The 21,544-nt window shown below is 31.4% G+C and overlaps 1 protein-coding gene across 7 annotated transcripts in view; it reads right to left on the reverse strand.

Moving 5' to 3' along the window:
• Positions 1–21,544, reverse strand: part of LOC130672292 (coiled-coil domain-containing protein AGAP005037) — a 96,205-nt gene that overhangs the window by 27,446 nt on the left and 47,215 nt on the right. For 6 of the 7 annotated variants that reach the window (XR_008990679.1, XR_008990680.1, XM_057476772.1 and 3 more), the window contains exons 9-17: positions 19,681–19,734; positions 19,518–19,565; positions 17,885–17,974; positions 17,665–17,727; positions 14,886–15,111; positions 13,062–13,181; positions 12,873–12,980; positions 12,601–12,783; positions 12,210–12,306 (exon numbers count right to left, since the gene is read on the reverse strand). Coding sequence is in view for 4 of the 7 variants with exons in the window: in XM_057476772.1 (XP_057332755.1) it covers positions 12,210–12,306; positions 12,601–12,783; positions 12,873–12,980; positions 13,062–13,181; positions 14,886–15,111; positions 17,665–17,727; positions 17,885–17,974; positions 19,518–19,565; positions 19,681–19,734 (989 nt within the window). In the remaining 3 variants the exon portion in view is untranslated. Of the gene's footprint in view, positions 1–10,728; positions 10,870–12,209; positions 12,307–12,600; positions 12,784–12,872; positions 12,981–13,061; positions 13,182–14,885; positions 15,112–17,664; positions 17,728–17,884; positions 17,975–19,517; positions 19,566–19,680; positions 19,735–21,544 lie in introns of all 7 variants that reach the window. The other variant, XR_008990681.1, reaches the window with a different exon arrangement.

The raw sequence follows: 21,544 nt of genomic DNA on the forward strand, positions 1-21,544 counted from the left end.
CCTATACTTAAAATTTTTTTATATTCTATCTAGATTAAATTAATGATTAACCTTTAACATTTTATTTATCTCAACTAATGAATAATTTAATTTATTTTAGTTCTTCTCTGTTTATGGTATTTTATTAGTTGTGCTATAGTGTTAGTCATAATTAAATGAATAAAGAAAATTAAATAATTACTAAATTTAGCAAAATAAAATTCGAAAATTTACCATTATTATCATGTGACAAATTAATATTTATGCAGAGTTTTCAATTGAAAAAATAACATTTACTTTAATCAAGCTGTAAAATGTACAGATTTTATTGATGAAATTAATGAATGAATAAGATTAATTTTAAATAATAACTGAAAATCAACATATTAGAACTTTAAAATTTACATTTCGTAATGGGTTCTATTACTATTCAAACTAAATCATTGAAAATAATAACGGAGTGTCTATAGCCACCAGTCATGGACAGATCCGGGACTGTAAAAACGCACAAATGGTGGCGCTGAAATTTGCCGTTCCGTGACTGTAAGAGTCAGAGGCACGGACTAGTTATAAAAAGGGGGGCTATAACTTTCTATTCCGTGACTGTAAGTTACAAACACGGACTAGTTAAAAAAAGAGGCTATGATTTTCTGTTCCGTGACCATAAGAGTTGCAGACACGGACTAGTTATACGAGGGGGCAATAACTTTCTGTTCCGTGACCTTAAGAGTAGAAGGTACGGACTAGTTATAAAAGGGGGCTATAATTTTCTGTTCCGTTACTATTAGAGCATAACACATGAACTGGTCGAAAGAGGGTGCTATTATTTTTCACTAAACATGACTATTATTTTTCACTAAACATGACTATTATCATAATTTTGGCGCAAAATATAGATTTGTGAACGTCTTTCAAGAATAGTGAATACTAATCTATTATATGCATCTGCCTCTTTCAGGCTATATTTGTATCGTTTTACACCTCAATTATTATTATTCTACTAAAATATAACTTATCGTATAACCGGAGATTCACTGAATCGTCTTATTCAACATCAAAATTGAGATAAGCACAAAATTTTTAATTAGAATTAAAAAAAAAAAGTATTGAAATTACTCGTTTTATCCATTTCTTATGTCATATTTCCAATTTTCTCATAATTCGTGATTTATACATATGCCAACAGCTTCGTTTATTGTTTGTCTAATATCAACTCGTTCCGACTGCCTTTAAATATTAAAACTTAAAGCTTCGAGCAGAAGTTATGAAAAATATAATAAGTTCTACGGGATGAAACATGATTGCAGGTACGGGTGTTATCGAGCGCCTGCTCAATTTTTGAGACATCGAGCTGATTGCTTAGGATATTTTTCTGATGTACAATCACTTTTTCCTCCGTATGCATGATCATTCCCGATGTTGCATAATCGTGCATGATGATGCATGGTCGTACACGAGTTTCTATTTATCATGCATGCTCGTGTATATCTTTTTTCAACTAGTCCATGCTTCTAACGCTTACGGTCACGGAACAGAAAACTATAGCCCCTTCTTTTAACTAATCCGTGTCTGCAACTCTTAAGGTCACGGAACAGAAAATTATAGCCCCCTCTTATAACTAGTCCGTACCTCTAACTCTTACAGTCACGGAACAGTAGACTTCAGCACCACCATTTGTGTGTTTTAACAGTCCCGGATCTATCCGTGGCTGGTGGCTATAGACACTCCGAAAGAATAAACATAAATATAAAAAAATAACATTCATATCAGTTGAAAATGTAAAATTTACAATTTATAGTTTCAATATCGTTATTTTGAGAAACAAGTTTTTAAACTTTTAACGTAAATCTTGCTTAGAACAACTGTGAATTTTAAAATATATCGAATGATACTTTGATAATTTTCATGAAATATTACAGTGTGAGTTATTAAATTAGATACATTGTGAAACTGTAATGTTTCATACTTAAAATATAAAACTTACTGCGTGGAGCTAAACAAACTTTTAGAGTTTCGTTTATGAAGCACCGCGTTACTATTTGAAAATGTAATTATTGCTCGATCGAATAGCAATTATTCCAGTTTTCTTTTTTCCTTGTACGGAGTGAAGCCGAACTACCATATATGTGTATATTAGGGTGGTCCTTATTTTGGGTATTTTGGAATTTTTTTCACAATAGTCTCAATCGATTCCAAGTAAATAAAAAATAGTATAATACATATCTAAGCTAGTAAAATAAGAAAAGTCTCAGATCACATGCAATTGTTGTCCGAGGCGAAGCCGAGGCTGACAAACATGTGGTCTGAGGCTTTCTTCCCTGTGGAAAAGGTCTTATAAAATCTCATAAAAAAAATTGGCTATGAGAAAACGATCAGTATTTGTCCACGAAAAATCTCAAAAATTCTGATACAATTATTTTCTCATAGATGGTGCATCCAAAAAATTTTTTTCTTAAAATTCTCATATAAATTATCAGAATCTATAAGAAACAGAAGCTGTAATATTGTGAGTATAAGTATTTATAAGTTTTCGAAAAATGTAAAGTTTACAATTGAGTAGATTTTGGAAATGAATAAGATTGTATGAGACGATTTCTGAAGTAATCATACAAGATTTGATACTGATTAATTAATGTGAGTACAGTTATTTTCCATATAGTTTATATGCTAAATGATTGAATTTTTTAGCATGAATTCAAAAAGTTTCTATTATGTATACTCAAGAATATTTGTATAAGTATTTACGCGGACAATATTTAGCAATCTATTCACGAAAAATCTATGAAATTGAATCCGTTTATTTATTCATCAAAAATTACTCAAGTAAACATTAATATTAAATATTAAAGTCATGATGTATTATGGGATATACTATAGTACAACCCAAACAGGTACTTGTTGGTCTGTTAAATGACGCAGCAGTACTCGAATAAAAACGTATTGAAATTTGGAATATAACACTTCTGAAATAAATGTCTTACCAGGGGCACTACAAATCGTAGGCGCGATCTCGTGGCGAGCACCGAACTACTCCCGCTGCTGCTACCTAGCACCGGTGACTTTCCCCTTCTCGATATCGATCTTTTCTCCCGAGAAATTTTTTCTCTTGGCTTAAGCAACTTTTGTTATTTTGTTCGGAGAATACAAAAAAACTTGCGTGAAAAGAATAGTACTTGTTCCGAGAAATTTTATTCTGTTTAACCAAAAAAATGCAATATCGCTACAAAAAAATAATGCACCAAAAAAAAAAAAAAAATGGGGCAAGATAAATTACTGGGTTTGTAAAAAATCACATAGAAACTTATATTTTCACTCATCTCCGAACAGTTAAAATATTTAAAGTACAAGAAATAGTGATAATATTAGTATTTTTGGTGTAAATTCTTATAAAAAAAAAATGAAGTTAAGCAATTATTTTTGAATGAATCTGATAAAATTAATATTTTATGTGAATGGAAATTATTTATAAAATCTCATAAGTACTCCATAATATTTTATAAGTAATAGCCTTCTAACTAAAACTTACAAAAACTCATAAATCACATAGCTTTTAAATTAAAATTAAATCTTTTAAGTTTTTACAAGTTAATTCGATTATAGATTTTCTTACTAATTCTCATAAAATTTTTATGAGAAAAAGGTCTGCATTTGTCCATGTGATTCCTGATTCAGTCTCATAAATTTTCGAAGAAATACATGTTAAATATTTTCTCATAAAATATGACAAATATTTTATGATATTCAATAAGATATTATCTCCTAGGATAACTCTTACTAAAACTTATAAATTCTGGAAATTTCATATAAAAAAATAATCTTATTGAGATTTTGTAAGTATTATAACATCGGAATTCGCCTGATCAATTCTTATTGAAAATAGATTAGAATAAACTGTAACAATCTTATAGAAGTGAAAGTACTTATTCAATCTCATAATCGTTGGCGGAATTCGAGTCACAAAATCTCATAAATTAAAAAATCTTACTCATTCTTTTAAAAATCTAGTACGGGAATCATGATAGGAACACATCAAAAGCTTTGACTCATAGATTCTCATAAAAATTCATATGAGAATTTTTTTAAATCTCATAGATATTTTCGAAGCTCATAGATTCTCATAAAAAATATTCAATATCTTATCAGAATTTATGAGAGCTTTTCCACAGGGTTTTTTACTGGTCAAGGTGTGTATACTATTTTTCTGCTCGACATAGCCGGAAAGTTGCGACTTCGTTTAGGGCAGCGGCCCGAAAGTTGCCACTTTCCGGCCGGAGGGCAGAAAAAAAATTCCTGACAATGTACAGCTCTTAATTTTATTGTTAACTCGGCCCCCCGACAGCTAAAGTTTGAAATGGAAAATACGTGTAGTTTATACCGCTAATAATTTACCTATTTTTTGGACTGAGTAAATTTTGATGCAAGAATCTGAAACTTGGCACCTATATTCCTTATACACAGTTAGAAACTTTGTGTTAAATTCAACACAAATCGTCTGTTGCAAACATACATCATGATTCATACATCCAAAATTTAAGTATGAAAAATAATCGTAAGTTAAAACTTTATGCCTAATATTACACAGTTAGAAATTTTGTGTAATTGTGTTAAAAAATTATTTGGTTAAATTTTTTGTGTTGATTTTTAACACAGAAATCTGTTAATTCAACATAAACCGTTTGTGTTATTTTACTTTAACAGATTTTTTATGTTAAATGATTAGAAAATCTAGAATGTAACACATTTCTTGTGTTATTCGAAAATTAACACAAAAATTGTGTTGTTTGACTAAACGTTTCCGTGCGATTCTTCCTTACTATAACCAAGCACTGTCTGCAGGGTAATTTGGATTATAATTTATTTACAATTAAATATATACATTTTACAATTAAATTAAGATAAGTTCCATACCTTATAATTGTTCGCTAAATTGACATAAGTTCTACTAAGAGTAGATCAGTATACTTGAGTTGGTTAGGTTATGTGCTTATGTTTATTAGTTGATTTTAACACGAAAAATGTGTTAAATTTACACAAATGTTCTGTTCAATGTACACAAATTTTTATGTTAATTCAACACATTGCGTTTGTGTTGATCTTTAACACAAATTTTATGTTAAATAAAATTGAACGCATAAAATCTGTTCTTTTGGCAGATAATTTGTGTACATTGAACAGAACATTTGTGTAAATTTAACACATTTTTCGTGTTAAAATCAACTAATAAACATAAGCACATAACCTAACCAACTCAAGTATACTGATCTACTCTTAGTAGAACTTATGTCAATTTAGCGAACAATTATAAGGTATGGAACTTATCTTAATTTAATTGTAAAATGTATATATTTAATTGTAAATAAATTATAATCCAAATTACCCTGCAGACAGTGCTTGGTTATAGTAAGGAAGAATCGCACGGAAACGTTTAGTCAAACAACACAATTTTTGTGTTAATTTTCGAATAACACAAGAAATGTGTTACATTCTAGATTTTCTAATCATTTAACATAAAAAATCTGTTAAAGTAAAATAACACAAACGGTTTATGTTGAATTAACAGATTTCTGTGTTAAAAATCAACACAAAAAATTTAACCAAATAATTTTTTAACACAATTACACAAAATTTCTAACTGTGTAATATTAGGCATAAAGTTTTAACTTACGATTATTTTTCATACTTAAATTTTGGATGTATGAATCATGTAAAATTTCACTTTTGGCTCGATTTTTAGAGTTTTAATTAAATGATATAGAATTCTTATAATACTGAAGAATTTTTTTTTATTTTAAATGTAAGTATGCAACTACCTTCCCTGCGGATAAAACCGTAACATGATTGCACTTCCAGGGCTTCACGGTCACCCTCAAAGAAAATTAGTTAGAACAACTTTTTTTTTATTTTTATCACTTAACTGACGTAAGTTAAAAATATTGTTGACCACTTGTACCGCTTGTACCGTTGAAAAAGTCATTGGTCATTAAGTTTATAAGTTTTACGATTCCAGCTGAAGTTTCAGGAGATCAATTATCAAGGATATCCATACTCAGAATCAGTTTAGTGAGTATGTTTGGTGAGGACTTGAGCCTCCAGTTACCGATACCGTTAAATGAGTTTGGACTATCAATTAGAGTTAACGGTTCAGTTATAGATAACGATAAAGCTTAGTTTTGGGTTTTTGAATTTAGTGATTTGAGCACAGTCCTTCGAGCTGTGCAGAACAGAAAGGTCTAGGTTATTTCTACAGAAGTATCTTTTGAAACAGTGTAAAACGTTACTTAATATTTTATTCATCATTAATAAGGTATGAAATAATTATTATAAATATCAATAATTAACCGAGTTCGAGACAGAGTTTTGAGATATTATATTGCTATTATAGTAAAGAAAAGAGTAGAGAGCCGAAAGAATTATGACTAATATTTATACAGTTTAAAATTATGTTCACGATTTACTGTTATTGTTTTTATAAATAATTAGAGGAAGTATGCTTAATTGTTTAGTCTAATTGTTGAGCAATTAAACTTTTGTTAATGAAAAAGTTTAATCTTTGAGATGTGAATTTACCTTCCATTAAGATTACTTTATTGTTATCAGATTCAGTATTTTGTTTGAGAGTAAGAATTATTTGTGTGAGGCTACAGTATTTTATTTATTGTTAAATAGAGATTTTTGATTATTTTTGTTTAATAAAAGTTGCAAATCCGCTGTTATTTCACATGAATTTGAATGTTTAAACCCGGATCATACCTTCTCTCCATAAACCTACACACTGAGCGATACCATGTCGTACCGTAACTCTCTTTTTAGTTTTCCAGTCTCTGTTTTAATTTTGCTTATGTTCCGAGCATCTTAGCTTAATTTTAGTTTTTACTTTTGCGTGGTGTTGGGGATAATTCCACAGATCAAAAATTATCTAACTAAATTTACTAATTTGGTAATTCCAGTGATAAAAATTACCTGGCACCCTATTAGTATTGAAACCGGAGGCTAAAGATAGAGAATGAAGTTATAACCATAAATCAGCGTAGGGATTTTTGTTGTTATAACGTATGAAAGTAAGGATGAAAATTATAACAAAAATGTCTGCATTACGTTGAAATACATGAAGGCGGTCAAGTATCAGCTTTTAAACAAAACGCAACCCTTTCCCTTCCATCAACAGTACTAATTACGCTTTTCTAAAACGAGGATATCAGCGACTCAACAAAATAAACAATCGTGGCTTTTCTTTGATACGTAAATAACTCCGCACTTAAAGTGTACCGACATTCGGATAGTGCGGGATGGGTCTCCGTGCGTAAAGAGAGTTATAGTGCAGTCAACACTGAGAACACTAGGATTCGGCAAAAATTGTCTCCACCGAAACTCAGCAGCTGTTCTAGCTAATTCCAACACCGAGAAAAAGGAGTAGAAGACTACTAGAGGTGTATCGGAACATTTGGGTATGAGTGTGTAAATTAATAACTTGTGGGGATTCTGCACATTCAGGATGTCAGCCTCAAGTTAGGTGTGTGTGAGAATGTGTTTAGAATGAACGAATGAATATGTAAAAACTGGTGGTCTTCTCAGAAAGGCAAGGGAAGAAATCCCGTCCTCTCCCTGATTAAAAAAACAATTTAATACGATTCAGTTTTAATACTATATAGATACACATTCATCATTGAATAAATTGTTTTCTTTAATCAGGGCTCTTGACCAAGTGGTATGTCGACCAATATATATAATTAGTACTATGGGAAAACCTATCCATGCCAGCATAAAACAAAAATGAATGCTATGGTTCTATGGATAAAGACTCGTAAAGAACTGAACGAAAAAAAATTTAAAGAATTTTTTAAAAGTTATGCAAAATTCAAAAATTTATCATTTTTCGAATCTTCCAAGTTTATTTTTGAATACCTTGAAAACTATTCTAGTTACGAATATCGGCCAATATCAGCCTTGGTTCATTTTGAAGAGGATATGAAGGATTACAAAAAAATATATTTGAAAAAAAAAATTTTGAAAAATCCAAAAACTGCAAAATTTTGAAATTTTTGAAATTATTAAATCGAAAACTTATATTTCTTTTGGTTCGAATTTTTTTGTAGATTACCTTCATCTACTCTTAGAAGACCCTGGAATTTTCAGAGGTGTTTTTTTTTCGAAGGTATCAACTTTTTAATGCAGAAAAAAATTTTTTTAATTTTTTTAAAACTTTTAAAAATTTTGTGGAGTTAGTCGATATCATATAAATCCATTGTACCGAAAAAAACACTGTGCGACTGTTTTTTTAAAACAAAAAACGATTTTTTCGCCACGACCGCGTAAACGAACAGCTCTAAAATAAAAACTATTCATCGAATCAGATTGTCCAAGCCTTATTTTGAAGAGAAAGATTCATATAAATTGTGTACCAAAGTTCAAATCAAAGTATTGAAAACTTTTTAAGGAATCAATTTTTATGTCAAAACCAGAAAATTATGAACAATTGACCATATCTATAACAAATATTAATATTTTCGTATAGTTATGCACATATTGTTGTTGGGGGTAAATATATGCTTCTTTTAAGTTTTGGCTGAGCTCCATAGCCTAATTAGCGAAAAAATTCATCCTTTTGTAAGTAACCCATTTATAATTTTATAGTAACTTCAGTGTTAGGTATGAGGCAGGATGTAATGGAGGTGCCTCACTGACAATTCCACCATCACATCTGGGATGAAACCTAACATTGGTCGGAACCTAACGAATTTATTCGTTAAAGATTGTTATTGGTGAATTTGCGGTATAGTTAACTCAAAATTTCGCGAATAATTTGTTAATTAATTTACCAATTAATTTATAGGTTTAGTGAATTCTAAGCACGTGTTGTGTACGGGGTGTAAACATCAAATGAAGGCTTATTCGGCTCCGTCGCCAACAAATTCGCTCGGGTAACTTTTATACACATAAAAATAAAGGTTGTGTGTAATTGATAAGTTAAGGTAGTTCCAGTGTGGTATACTATAGTCAGAGTATTTACTATAGACAAAAATTTAGAAGTCTCGGCACACAGACGTTCACACATACAATTACATATTGTTAGTTTCAGTGATCTGACAACGTTGCTCTGAGTGTTTATATATTTTTGTTTATGACCTCAGTATATACAAATAGTATTGCGCTTTCTAATAATAGTACATATTATTTAATTAAAAATATGCCCAAGCAATTACGGCACAAAGGTCGATTTATTACAAACGAAAATTTATCCAAAAAATTGTCTTTTAATTCTGATATTAAAAAGGCTAAAGAAAAAAAAAGTCAACTGAAAAAAATAAAGGCATGAGTCCTAAGCTAGAAGGAAGGCGCATTGTGGAATACTCAGAGCTTGGTAAAAGATTTGAATTTTCCCGCTTTTTATTCGACACTATTTCAAAGAGCGTTGCGCACGGCGTTGCCAGATCACTATAATTTGTTAAGTGAGCAGGTTGGAAATGCATCGAAAATTATTTTTTTTAATTATTATATCTCGATGACAAAACGGTGAGGTGCTACTTTTATTTTTTTAACTTATTCTAAAAAAATTTTTCAACACTCTCCTACTTTTTTTTTCCAATTCTGCCGAGAGAATTTTTTAATGTAATAAAAAATAGTTGGAGAGACCGGAAATTTTACATACTTTAAATGGGACATGATCCTCAAAATCACGAACTTTGTCTCCAAATATCTCGCGATCTAAACGGTCAAAAATTATGAAATTTTAGGAATTCATAAATAAAGCTATTCTAAACCTGTGAAAAAAATTTCAGCCGAATCTGTCGAAAAGTGGTTTCATGCTGGAACTACCTTAAAGTAGGGTGTGCCGTCTTTGGAAGTTAAGTCTTAATTTTTTATCCACGCGAGTTTTTCGTTCAACTATACGAGTAAAAATAAACGAGGGTCCTCTTGTTTTAAACTACGTGATAGCTTGCGAAATGAAGGCAGTTCTAGGGATTGTACGCCACCTACAATTAAAAAATTGGCATTGAATACGCCTATGCTTGTTCTACGGTAACGTATATTTATATTTACATGACACACGAAATAACTTCAAATTTGTTATTGAACATTCCTATTTCAGATAGTTATATAGTTAAATCCGCAAAAGAATGATCTTTTCTCCCACTATTTGGCTATGATGAAGCCCGTGAATTTGCACTAACGCGCATGCGCAGTAATGACTCAATTGTAGAAAAAAGGTGGAGGAATTGCACATTGCATACCTAGGCCAGTAAAATAAGAAAAGTCTCAGATCACATGTAATTGTTAGCTGAGGCGAAGTGGGGGCTTCCTTTTTTATTGTTCAAGGTTTGTATACTATTTTCCTGCTCGACGGAGCCGGAAAGTGGCAATTTCGTTTAGCGCGGCGGCCATAAAGTTGTCACTTTCCGGCTGGAGTGCAGAAGATCATTTTTTTACGGACTCAACTATAACTTCACTGACCAATTTATTTTGTTTTATATGAGGTTTCATAGGCATATATATGCATGGAGAAATTATTATTGTTTGAAATGTTATGGTGTCATAGTAAAGATGTACCATTTCCATCAGGTGGCCAAAATAGTACAGCTTTACTATGACACTATAGCATTATTAACAAAAATAATTCCTCAGTGTAGATGGTGTTATACATCAATAATATTTTTATGGCGAGTCTCTAACTAGTTTTGATTTTCATTCTTTTAACGACTTATTTTTTTTACAAAGACTCAAAATTTTTAAAACTTTTTTTAAGAAATCTACCTTTTACACTGACTGCCAAATGGCCTTTTTTAAAACTTCCTTCTATATTTTTCCGTCGAATGTCGATATAAAGAGTGGCTTGATATTAGCAATAAGAGATATTAAAACTGTGGACGCCATCTAGCAGAGCATTGAAATAGACTAAAAATGAAAGAATTTAATGTAATTAGATCAATTCCATCTTATTTCATTTGATTTATTATGCAAAACTTTTTTTTTTCTAGTAAAAATGAATCATCGCGATATTGTTTAGTCGAAAAATATTTCGTGTTAATTGAACAGATTAAATTCGTGTTTTCGACTTTTTTACAATCACTGCATGCTTCGATAATTTATAACAGTAAATTGATTAATTAAAATGTAACACAAGCGTTTGAGTTGTGAACCTTTGAATTTCCTACATACTTTTTATTAGGATATTTTTAACCCTCAACAGAGTAAATTTGAAGTTAAAATATAAATGATGATTCCCTGAACGAATTTAAGTATTTATTCGCTTACTCATGTGTCTTGCAATGAGACATTATGTTTGGAATCATATTTTTAGCATTGTAAGATTTTATAATTATTAGTTTTAAGCACGTTAAACCTAATTCATGCAATCGAATTTAAAATTTACTCTAATTCCCTAGTAGAAATAATCGAGGGCCGCCTAGATTGCAAACTAGGCTCTCGCTAGCAATATCGAGGCAAAACTAGAAATCGCGCCACCTACAACTGATGTGTAAGTATTGCTTGAACCAATATCCGTGTACGCTAGTATCTGTGTATTTTATTGTGTACAGTAAATAAAATCTAATATTGCAGATTGTCATTTAGATGAGCTGTTAAAAATATTATAGTCTGGTGTACTTCCAGAATTAATTAAAAAATAAATAAACAATGTTGTATTGTTATTTATAATATTCGTTTTATATAAAAGTTTGAATAAAAGAATGTTAAATAAAAAAGTTTTTAAATTATTCAGATTATTGATAATTATCATATTTAAAAGTAGTAATTTAATTATTACAAATAATTTTTATTTCAATTCTTTCAAATAATAATTAATGATAGTTATTTGTATTTAGTTAATATTATAACCTATAATTTGGAATCATGGGACCTATAGTTGTCCCGATGGAAACTTGGGATTTTTTTCCCATCAGTTTCTTCCCCCACCACTACAATGTTAGAATGGGCGCATGCGTAAATTAAATGTGCGCATGTGCCAAACCAACTTTTGAAGGGTGGGGGAAGCAATCGTGGTGGGAAAAAATCCCAAGCTTTCATCGGGACGACTATAGTATCGCCATTTTTTACTTCATTTCTAGTCCAACCAGCCAGGCGTTAGCCAGCGCCTCGATATTATACTGGCTAGCGCCTGGCTTAAATCTAGTAAAACTAGCCAGGCGCTAGCCAGATTCTCGATTTCATTTCTACTAGGGAAGCAAGAATAATTGATGATACCAAATTTAAATAAATATTTTAATATCTATTACCTTAGAATGCTGAACTGTGGCAGATGTAACAGATGGTGTTTCTTCAGGCTCAACATTTGATATAACTGGTAATCGTTGCTCCTGCACTGATGCTAGACTAAATAACATAAAAAAAATATAAAAAATAGTTCCGAAGCTTTATTTGAATTTTAGTCAATCATTAAAATTGTATTCTATTCACTTTTCATTTCTAGTGTGGATATTAAACTAACTGGGAAATACGAGGGAGTATAGAGCTAAATAATTGCTACGATTACGAAATAGAACAGTCTTTAAATTCTAACTGGTCTGAATAATTTGATAATAATTTCTTTGAGTTCTGAAAATTCATTACTAGAAATGAATGTAGAAGCTTGTTGAAAAAATTCAGATATTTTCTTTTAGTACTAACCGTTTAAGTGTGACGAGTGTACCCGTCAGTTTCTTACATCGTCGCAAAGCGAATTCGAGCCTCTCCGGTTCTTCTTTGAGAAACTTTTCTTCATGCACTATTTTTTCCATTTCTGAACTTAATAGGCCTTTAAGATTTTCTTGTAAGCTTGGAAAGCGTGTTTTTAAATCAGCTACAGTTTTACTGTGAATTGTCAATGGGCCAAAATTATTCTCAAAGTTGATAATCATGAGTAACGATTCATAATCGTTAAAGAGTACATAACTACTTACCTGGATTTACTTAAAATCAAGGCCATATTTTCTACGTCACACATATTCACTCGAGTTTTCCTATTTATAACGTTTCCTCGTAAATCTTCAACCGTACTTTCCAACTCACTAACAATAAAATATTTTGTTTAAAAGTGCATTCTATACTTCATTGAAAAATCAATATTTGATTGAAAACATTTTACTCACGTAAGGTCATTTTCCAATCTCACCATTTCTTGCTTGTATAGATCTTCTTCTCGTTTCAATTTAATATTTTCAGTATCACCAGTAGCCCAGGTTGCATCTTCTCCAGATAGTATCATAGTGCTAAAAATACACATTTCAGATACTTAGTGGTTGACGAGTAAGTATAAAATATGAGGCCTGTAAGTTATTTTTGTAATAACGTTACGGACAATAGCCAGATTTAATTAGATGAAATTATGTTGTTTATATCATAGTTAATAAGTATGTGACTTTCAGCCCGTGTATCACCGAAAGGATAAGGCGACAGCTCTGCAAGGATTAAATATAAAAAAAGTGACCTAAATTGGGAGTACATTGAATGTTACAATATTCAAATATTGTGGCATCTTTCCATCGGGTTATTTTGCATCAGACGGCAGCACTGGTATGAGATTCGTCAGACTTGTATTAAGTTAAATTTAATGTATATTTCCTAAACATTTTAAACTATAATACATAATATGTGGCCATCGATGAGATCAATTGCGCAATTTATTTAATCTTGTCCCAGAGAGAGAATAAACCTCGGAAATCTCTCCCACTGCCGAAAATTTCTAAACTGCACATGTGTAAGAAAGTGGAAGAAGATTTAGTACAATCGGCGACATTAATTTGTAGTGGGTCGTGTGGCCCTCGGCTCGATTGTTAAATTAACGTCCCCGATTGTATATACATAGAACACCAAGAGTGGGAGTAAAAACCGAAAACACCCGAGGTACACTTTCTTGCGGAAACAGTTTTATATGCTTTTTGTTATTGCTAGTTGGAGGATGCTCACCTGGTAGAGGACCGCTTTATAATTTAATATTTATTCGAGTAAATTTAATTAGCGGATTATAATTATTTAATTAACAACAGTAAATATCGCTTAATTACATGCCGCTGATTATCATGGACTCGATGAATACCTTGATATCTTCTTGTCCGCCGGTGAAATTCACCACGTGCTTAAGCTGCATCGTGGTAGTTGGCTGATTACGTATACATATATTTATAATATTCGTAATTAGTTACAAATTTATTATTGTCGATGAAGTATCATGCAATTACGGTATTGATGATCATTAGTTGTATGTCAATTCGCAGAATATGTACGGCAAACCGGTGGTTGAAATTACGCAGCAAGCGCTTAATTAGCTGTTCTCCACTACCCTTCAACCTGGAGCATTGAAGAAAACGTTTGGGTTCCTTTGATACTCTAACTTATCCATATATATATATTGATAAGTAACAAGGACAGCAGGTAAGATTCGTAATCGGCGAAAGACCTTTTAACCTGCAAAATTGAATAATAATAATAATCGAGGCCCTGACACACCTGGGGTCTACAGATACCTTAACGATATTAGACCTGGAAAATAAAGATATTTTAAAAAATTATTACAAAAAATTCAGGATTTTTATAAAACATTACAACAAATTTGACAATAACTTATTTTTTGACCCGATTCTAGTTTGTTGAATTTGTTAATTTAAATATGTTTCAGAATTTGATTTAAGCTCCTAGAACATAAAAATATATTTTTCAAACAGCATAATCAAGATTCGAGAATTCCAAAACAAGTAAACAATAATTTGTTTGCTTCTTGTGAGTGCGAAAACATCATAAAGTTTTGGAATCGGCTTAGAGGGTCAAGTTTTTTTTAAATATTTTGTTTCGTGTTAAGCAAATTCTTGCAGTTTTTTGAGCAAAATGTTATTCGGATTTCTTAAAATTTTTCATTAAGTATCATTACATCCAGTCATTCTACCATTTGAATAGTCTCACTGAAAAACTGTATTTACCGTATAGTGATGAAAGTATCTTTGATAGTTTCTCGAACAGTATGTGCTTGAGCCTGAGACATTCTACGTAAATTTCTAACTTCATGACGTAAATCTTTTGCTTTTTTTTGTAAACCTCTTAGTTGATTGTACATTTCAGGTGTAAGTGCTAAGTCTCTGTAAACGTAGGATCCAGTTGTAAGCGCCATCGGCTTTGGTGGCAGAGATGGTTTATTTCTACTCTTGTCTGCGAAAATAATATAAAGGATCGAATGAAATATTGTCAGTACATTGCTATGGCCGTAAATACTTTAGTCGGAAACTAATTTTTACGTCTGGTACGATTTAGAGTTTTTTTTAGCGTTTTTAATCTAAGTATCGAGATATAATTAAGAATCACTATGTATTAATAAACTATAATAATGTGAAACGTACTATTATCATTGTAACTATACACTTTTTCCCCTATTCATAATAATTGAAGATATTCTGGTAACATTCATAGTAGTAGTAAAATTATTATTTTGAATCAAGTAAGGTTGTTTGCCTGTATTGGCAGGGTGCGCGATGAAAACGACATCTGTCGACCGCATTAAATCATCCTCAAAAAGCACGGAGAGAATACGGAAAGTTTTTATGAACAAATAATTGAAATTTTTAAAGATTGCGAAATATATGTGTGATACCACATTTGAAAGGTGGAAAAATATAGAGTAGATTGTACTGAAAAAAATTAGTATAGAAAATTTTAATAAATACAAAATAAATATTATTTTGAACGACATAAGATTAGCTGGTAATAATAATAATAACAACAATAATAGTCATAATAACAAATGAGTTAAAATAATTATAATTATAATTTTTTCAAATTTAAAATTATTAATTTGCATTAAGTAAAGAAATTAAAGGGATTTCAATTATTCGTAATTTTAAATTTTAAAACTCAATAATTAAAAAAACTTTATGTTAAAAATTTGTAATTTAAAAAATTCCCCGTAATTATTTTAGCCAAAGATGAACATCATAAATGGAAATGTGTAAAACTTGCAATTACTATTTCTGTCAGTATTTTTGCAATTAACAACACAACAACTATTTGTTCTTATTTTTTAACACTGCTTTCATTTAACTATTCACAAGACAAGTGCGATTTAACGCGGATTTCGTCCACTGCAGACGCTACAATCGATTCGATTGTCCTATACTCCGCACCCTGCCAATATATTTTTTTTTTACCCATCAGCACTCCCGTGATTTTTAGTGTCTCTCTTGCGCGACAGCAACAGCCTATAAGTTGAATAGTGTCCTGTGAGCAAAATGCTCAAAACGGGAGTGCTGACGGGTTGTATTCTCTGCTTCAGCCTAGTGGTCTACAAGCAGATTATCCTCCCATTTCTCTTTTTACTCGACGTTACCTACCGTGTGGCTGTGGATCGATGGTCTAAAAGCCAGTGGACTAGGGATGGGCGATATTTATCGATATTTCAACGATCGATGTTTTTTTCTAAAGTATCGATGTTTTCTATCGATATTTTTTGGACACGATATATCGATACTAGATAATAAAAAACTAAAACTATCGATGTTTTTTTTCAATATCGCCCATCCCTAGTGGACGGTAGACTATACATATTTTATGAAAGCTTAAAATTTTTTCAGTTGGTCTGTTGTACCTACCGACCATGAGATGGGGAGTAGCTAAGCTCGGCCGCGGTGGCTTTAGCGTCACTGAGGTGTGACAATTTGACAAATTAAAAACATATTTTATGAAAGCTGGCGTTTGGATATCTCAAAGTATACTATTATAGTTACTCAAAAATTAAATGGCAGACGAGTACCATGGTTCTAACGTCGTGGCAGATCCTTTGGAAGTTTCAATTTAATTGTTTAAATCGATATAACTCCCGAACCGTTGGTTTGATGCGGAAGTTTATTGAAACAAAAATGTTGAGAATCAAAAAATGCACAAAAAAGATAACATGGTTTTTTTCCCTATCTTAAATATTCGCGAGATATGGCAAAAAAACGAGCCAGGCGCTCGGATCTCTCCCTCTTGAACAACCAGTTGCCTAGTGCGCGCGCTCTCTTTTCACGAAAACGCATTCGACGGTCAATAGTTTCGAATATTTTTGAGTTTTTTGTATTAAAAATAAAATAAAATCGATAAAATGTCGATACTACCAATCGACGGATTTTTTGCGAAACGAATTTCTGTTGCATCGTCCAGAAAATTTTTTCTTATTTGTTAAACAATTTTATAATCAAATAGATTTTTTCAGTCCGTTTTTAATTTGAACGAAAATATACTATTTTGATAGTATCGATATTCTGTTGATTTTTGTCAATATTATAAACAAATGAAAAAAAATCCATAAATGTATATAAAACTTTTGAACTAATGGTATTTTCGCAAACTACTTACTAGCTGAGACAGAGAATGATAAAATTTTTGGAAAATCGCGTCATGAGGACAAATACGTAATAGTTAAATTTTTATGAAATCTACTAAAAATATCAACTTGAATCTGCGATTTATTTTTCTCATTACCCTGTTTAAAAATATTAATTGAAAAGAATTAAAAATGATGAAATTCGAATTCTTTTCAATAATTTCAATTCTTTTTTGTGTATATATAGATATACAGTTTGCATGGAGTGACCGCTTCTCAATTCTTTTCAATCAGTATTTTTAACCAGGGTACAGGGAAATGGATGTCAAAGAAAGTTTAAACATTACCTAGGTCATTTTAAGTCAGTTTCTTGTTATTTTGATCATGAGCAAAAATTACACTCTTACCTTGAGAAGACATCCGAGGTAGAGTTGATGATTTTATCGCTGGTTTTGTAGGTTTTGTATCCGCTTCGTTTCGTATTAATAGAATCATACAAAGCAATAATTAATAAATATTAGTAGTGATACTGGGAAAAAAGCTAGTATAGAGTTGGATCAAATTTTATTACAGCTGACCAAATTATGAGTATAAGAGATGTATTAATTACATATTAAAAAAATTTACCTGTATGTTGTGGAGAATGCTGCTTTGGCGAGTTCATATCTGGAGGTTCATCACTGAAAGATACTGATTTCTCAAAGGAGACCGATTTATCTGCAAAGTTGAATGATAAATTTGTTATGAGAGAATTATCATCATAGTATAATTAGTATGTCAGAGGAATTTTTCGTTAGTCATACTTCTTCGAGGCGTTAAAAATGAAATTTGATGAAACGATTAAAAATTTAATCATTAATTGTCTTTAATCGTCATACTCCTCATGGTTTTTCACATTTAATCGCCTCTAATCCTCAAACGATGATTAATTATTTTACGATTAAAAACGGTTCGTGAGAATTAAAAATTTCAAATCCTCATGAATTGTCTTAAATCTTCATTTGGAAACAGAAATTGCAATATTATTTTACGATCAAAAACGATTCATGGGGAGTAAAGATTTCAAATCCTCATGAAACGTCTTTAATCTTCATTCGGAACCAGAAATCGCAATATTATTTTACGATTAAAGACGATTAAAGAGGATCAAAAATTTTTAACCCTTATAAACCGTCTTGAATCGTAAAATAACATACAGCAATTTCTGGTCCTGCATGAAGATTAAAAACGATTAAAAATTTAATCCTCTTTAATCATCAATTGGCGGTTCGTGACGATTTAAAACGATTAAAACAGTTTTAATCCTCACGAATCGTATTTTCTAATCAGGGATGCAACGAAATACGCACGCATCACGTCACGGAAAATCAAGGAAAGTTGGTCTTAAAGAAAGATTAATAATGCATTTTATATCGGTTGAGTTTGACCATATAAGCAGATCTAAACGAGAACGTGTTAGGGATAGCACCAATTCTCATGCTTATGACATTCAATTGAATTAAAATGTGGACTACAAAATTTAGCGTGTGGTTTTCTATTAAGACAAAAAATACATCTGAAAAACGGATGGCTCTATAGACCACACCCACAGCTTTTCGATAGTTACGAACCCACGGAGTCCGGAAACGCTCTGTTATATAGATGAACGTAATTATCCAAGATATCAAAATGAGGTCTTGATTAGTTCTGAATGAGTTCCTATTTATGATTTGGACGTCTCATCAAAATCTTAAAGAATTCTTTAAGAAGTTCTCAAGATGTCGAATGAGCCACCTAGTGAACTCAGTAAGATATCTTTAAAAAGAGTTCTTAAAGAATTCGTTTTTCTGACTTCGCACATAAGACTTCAGTATGAATTTACTATGACGTCTGAAGGAGCTCCTAATTTTGACTTCATTAAAGAGTAAAAAAAAAAGACATTTAGATGTCACAAAACTTACGTCTTATTTATGAAGTCTTCAAGAACTTTTAATTAAGAGTTCTTAAAAATGACACCTTTAAGAAGTCATCATAAGAATTCTTGAGGAAGCCTTCAAAAAGACGTCGTAAAGCAGTCATTTCGACTTGAATGCTGTCTGGGATATTATATTTTTAAAGTAAAATAAATTTGATCTGCCTAGATCTACGTAGATCAGAACTATTTTTTGTAAGATGTGAAATAAGGTGAAAAATTCAATTGAAATCATAAATCACAAATAAATTTGATAATAATTACAAATAGTATCACATACTCATGCTTATGATAAATTTTTTATTATACCTTTTCCTAGTTTTGGTGGCTTTTCATTGGGTTTCGAGCACGAGTCATCTGGAACGTTATAAGAAAAAAAAAATTAATTCGATATTATACATAGAGTAATAATACTTATATTTTTAAATTTATCGCATTAAGTAAACAACTGAAACGTAATGAAGAATTTTACCTGGCAACGAAGCTGAACTGGAGCTGGAGTGTTTGTCGAATTCATCTTCAGCACCTAGAGTATGTGGGAGTAATAAAGCAAAAATTAATAATTTTTAAGCTCACAACTCACTTGACGAGTGCAATTCAAACCAGCAAACCTGATAGAAAATTATTAGCTAATATCTGATCGATTGTAACAGGGTAAAATATCGCCCTATGAATAATTATTGATTTTTAATTTGAATTTGTCCACGGTCGATAAAGGGCCGTAATTATAACCCAGTTGATTAACTTAAATGATACGATGTCTCACCGGGTGTCGCATGAATCAGTGAGACCCGAACATCCGTTCCACTCTTAGAATAAGTAATTAGCAGGGATGAATTTTCCGGGGGTCGAATCAAAGATACCCGAATGAATTGACATATCAGGTGGATTCGGGATCGAAGTTCGCCAGATTCAGTCCATGAGTCCAGCGACTGAAAGTGCAAGACGCTAAATAATAATTAGGTAATTATTTGCATCTACTTCCGCTTCATGTGGAACGAGGTGGTTTTATATTAGTTCTAGTTATCAGGCTCATATTGGCTGATGCCACTCTAATAATTGATTGTTAATAATTTGTACTGAACTTCAACAGATTGAGGGTGCGTTCTACTAAGCCTTCACAACGCTCAAAATATTCCTTCAGCCGTTCTACATGACGACCACGGTCGTTGTGGTCGCGACGAAAACGTCATTAATGACGTTATTATTTTCGCTCACGCCAAGCTAACAACGACCCATCTTAAGATATGGATCGAAGTGGACGTTGAGAAATTTAACGCGCAACATTTCAAACTTAAACATGGCGACAGAAAAAATTGTCTTATATGATTTGGAAAGAGAAACGTTAGTGGAAGCTTATAAGCTAATAACTATTAATTACATTCTCAGAATTAACAATACGTGGCCTAAGTTTGCGCTTTTCACGATCGTAATTTCGTAAAATTGCATCCCACTCTTCATCTGAACCCGAGAAATAGAAATAATAAGTTATTTACATACTTTTTTATTTTTTAATTTAATTTGTAGGTTTTTTCGCTTATTTTCAAAACTTACCAAATTTTATTGTTTAAGACTGTCCTGTATATTTTCGGTTATGCAAAAATTATATTTCAGTGAAATGACAATAATTGAGTTATAAAAAAATACAAAAACTAATTCAAACTATTAGTTACATATTGTTAGTTAATATTCAAAATTCTTGAGCGCTGTTTTTGCATGCCTTAAGCGCGAAGCGCTGAGGCTATGCTCTATACTCGCCTGAAAATGAAAAACTCGATTTTTTAAATTTTGAGCTGAAATTTTCAGCATAGTCATGATTTTACAAGTATAAACTATTGCTGCCACGAGAAAGAAAAAATTTAGAAATAAATATCCGATCATTTTTGATATTTTCAAAATTCGTGAGCGACCTCTTAAAAATTTTTAATCGAGCTGATTTTTGGAGAGGCTTCTTAAAACATCGTAAACCAACAAATTTTCATGCGAGATCGAAAAAAAAAAATAGTCGGTTTTTTTTGCGCCACCCTAATAAATATCCTACTACAATGAAACAAAAAAAATTAAATTGTGTATTTTGTTTTAATACATCAAGTTAACTAATTGTTATTAAAATTTATTATTAAGACTTACAAATCGTGACTTAACCTTTTTAAGCTCCTGCTTTATATTTCTTCAAACTCGCCATTTGTAATGTTTACATCAACATCAACGCTCCATAATCCGTTCCACTTGAGTTTATGATTGTATCGCTCGCAAACAAGTGAAACGGGGAAAACCGCGGTCGTGAGCGTGATCGTTGTGAACGCTTAGTGAAACACACCCTGATTTATACACCT

Source organism: Microplitis mediator, chromosome 7 (genome assembly GCF_029852145.1).
Source record: "Microplitis mediator isolate UGA2020A chromosome 7, iyMicMedi2.1, whole genome shotgun sequence".
Lineage (NCBI taxonomy): Eukaryota > Metazoa > Arthropoda > Insecta > Hymenoptera > Braconidae > Microplitis > Microplitis mediator.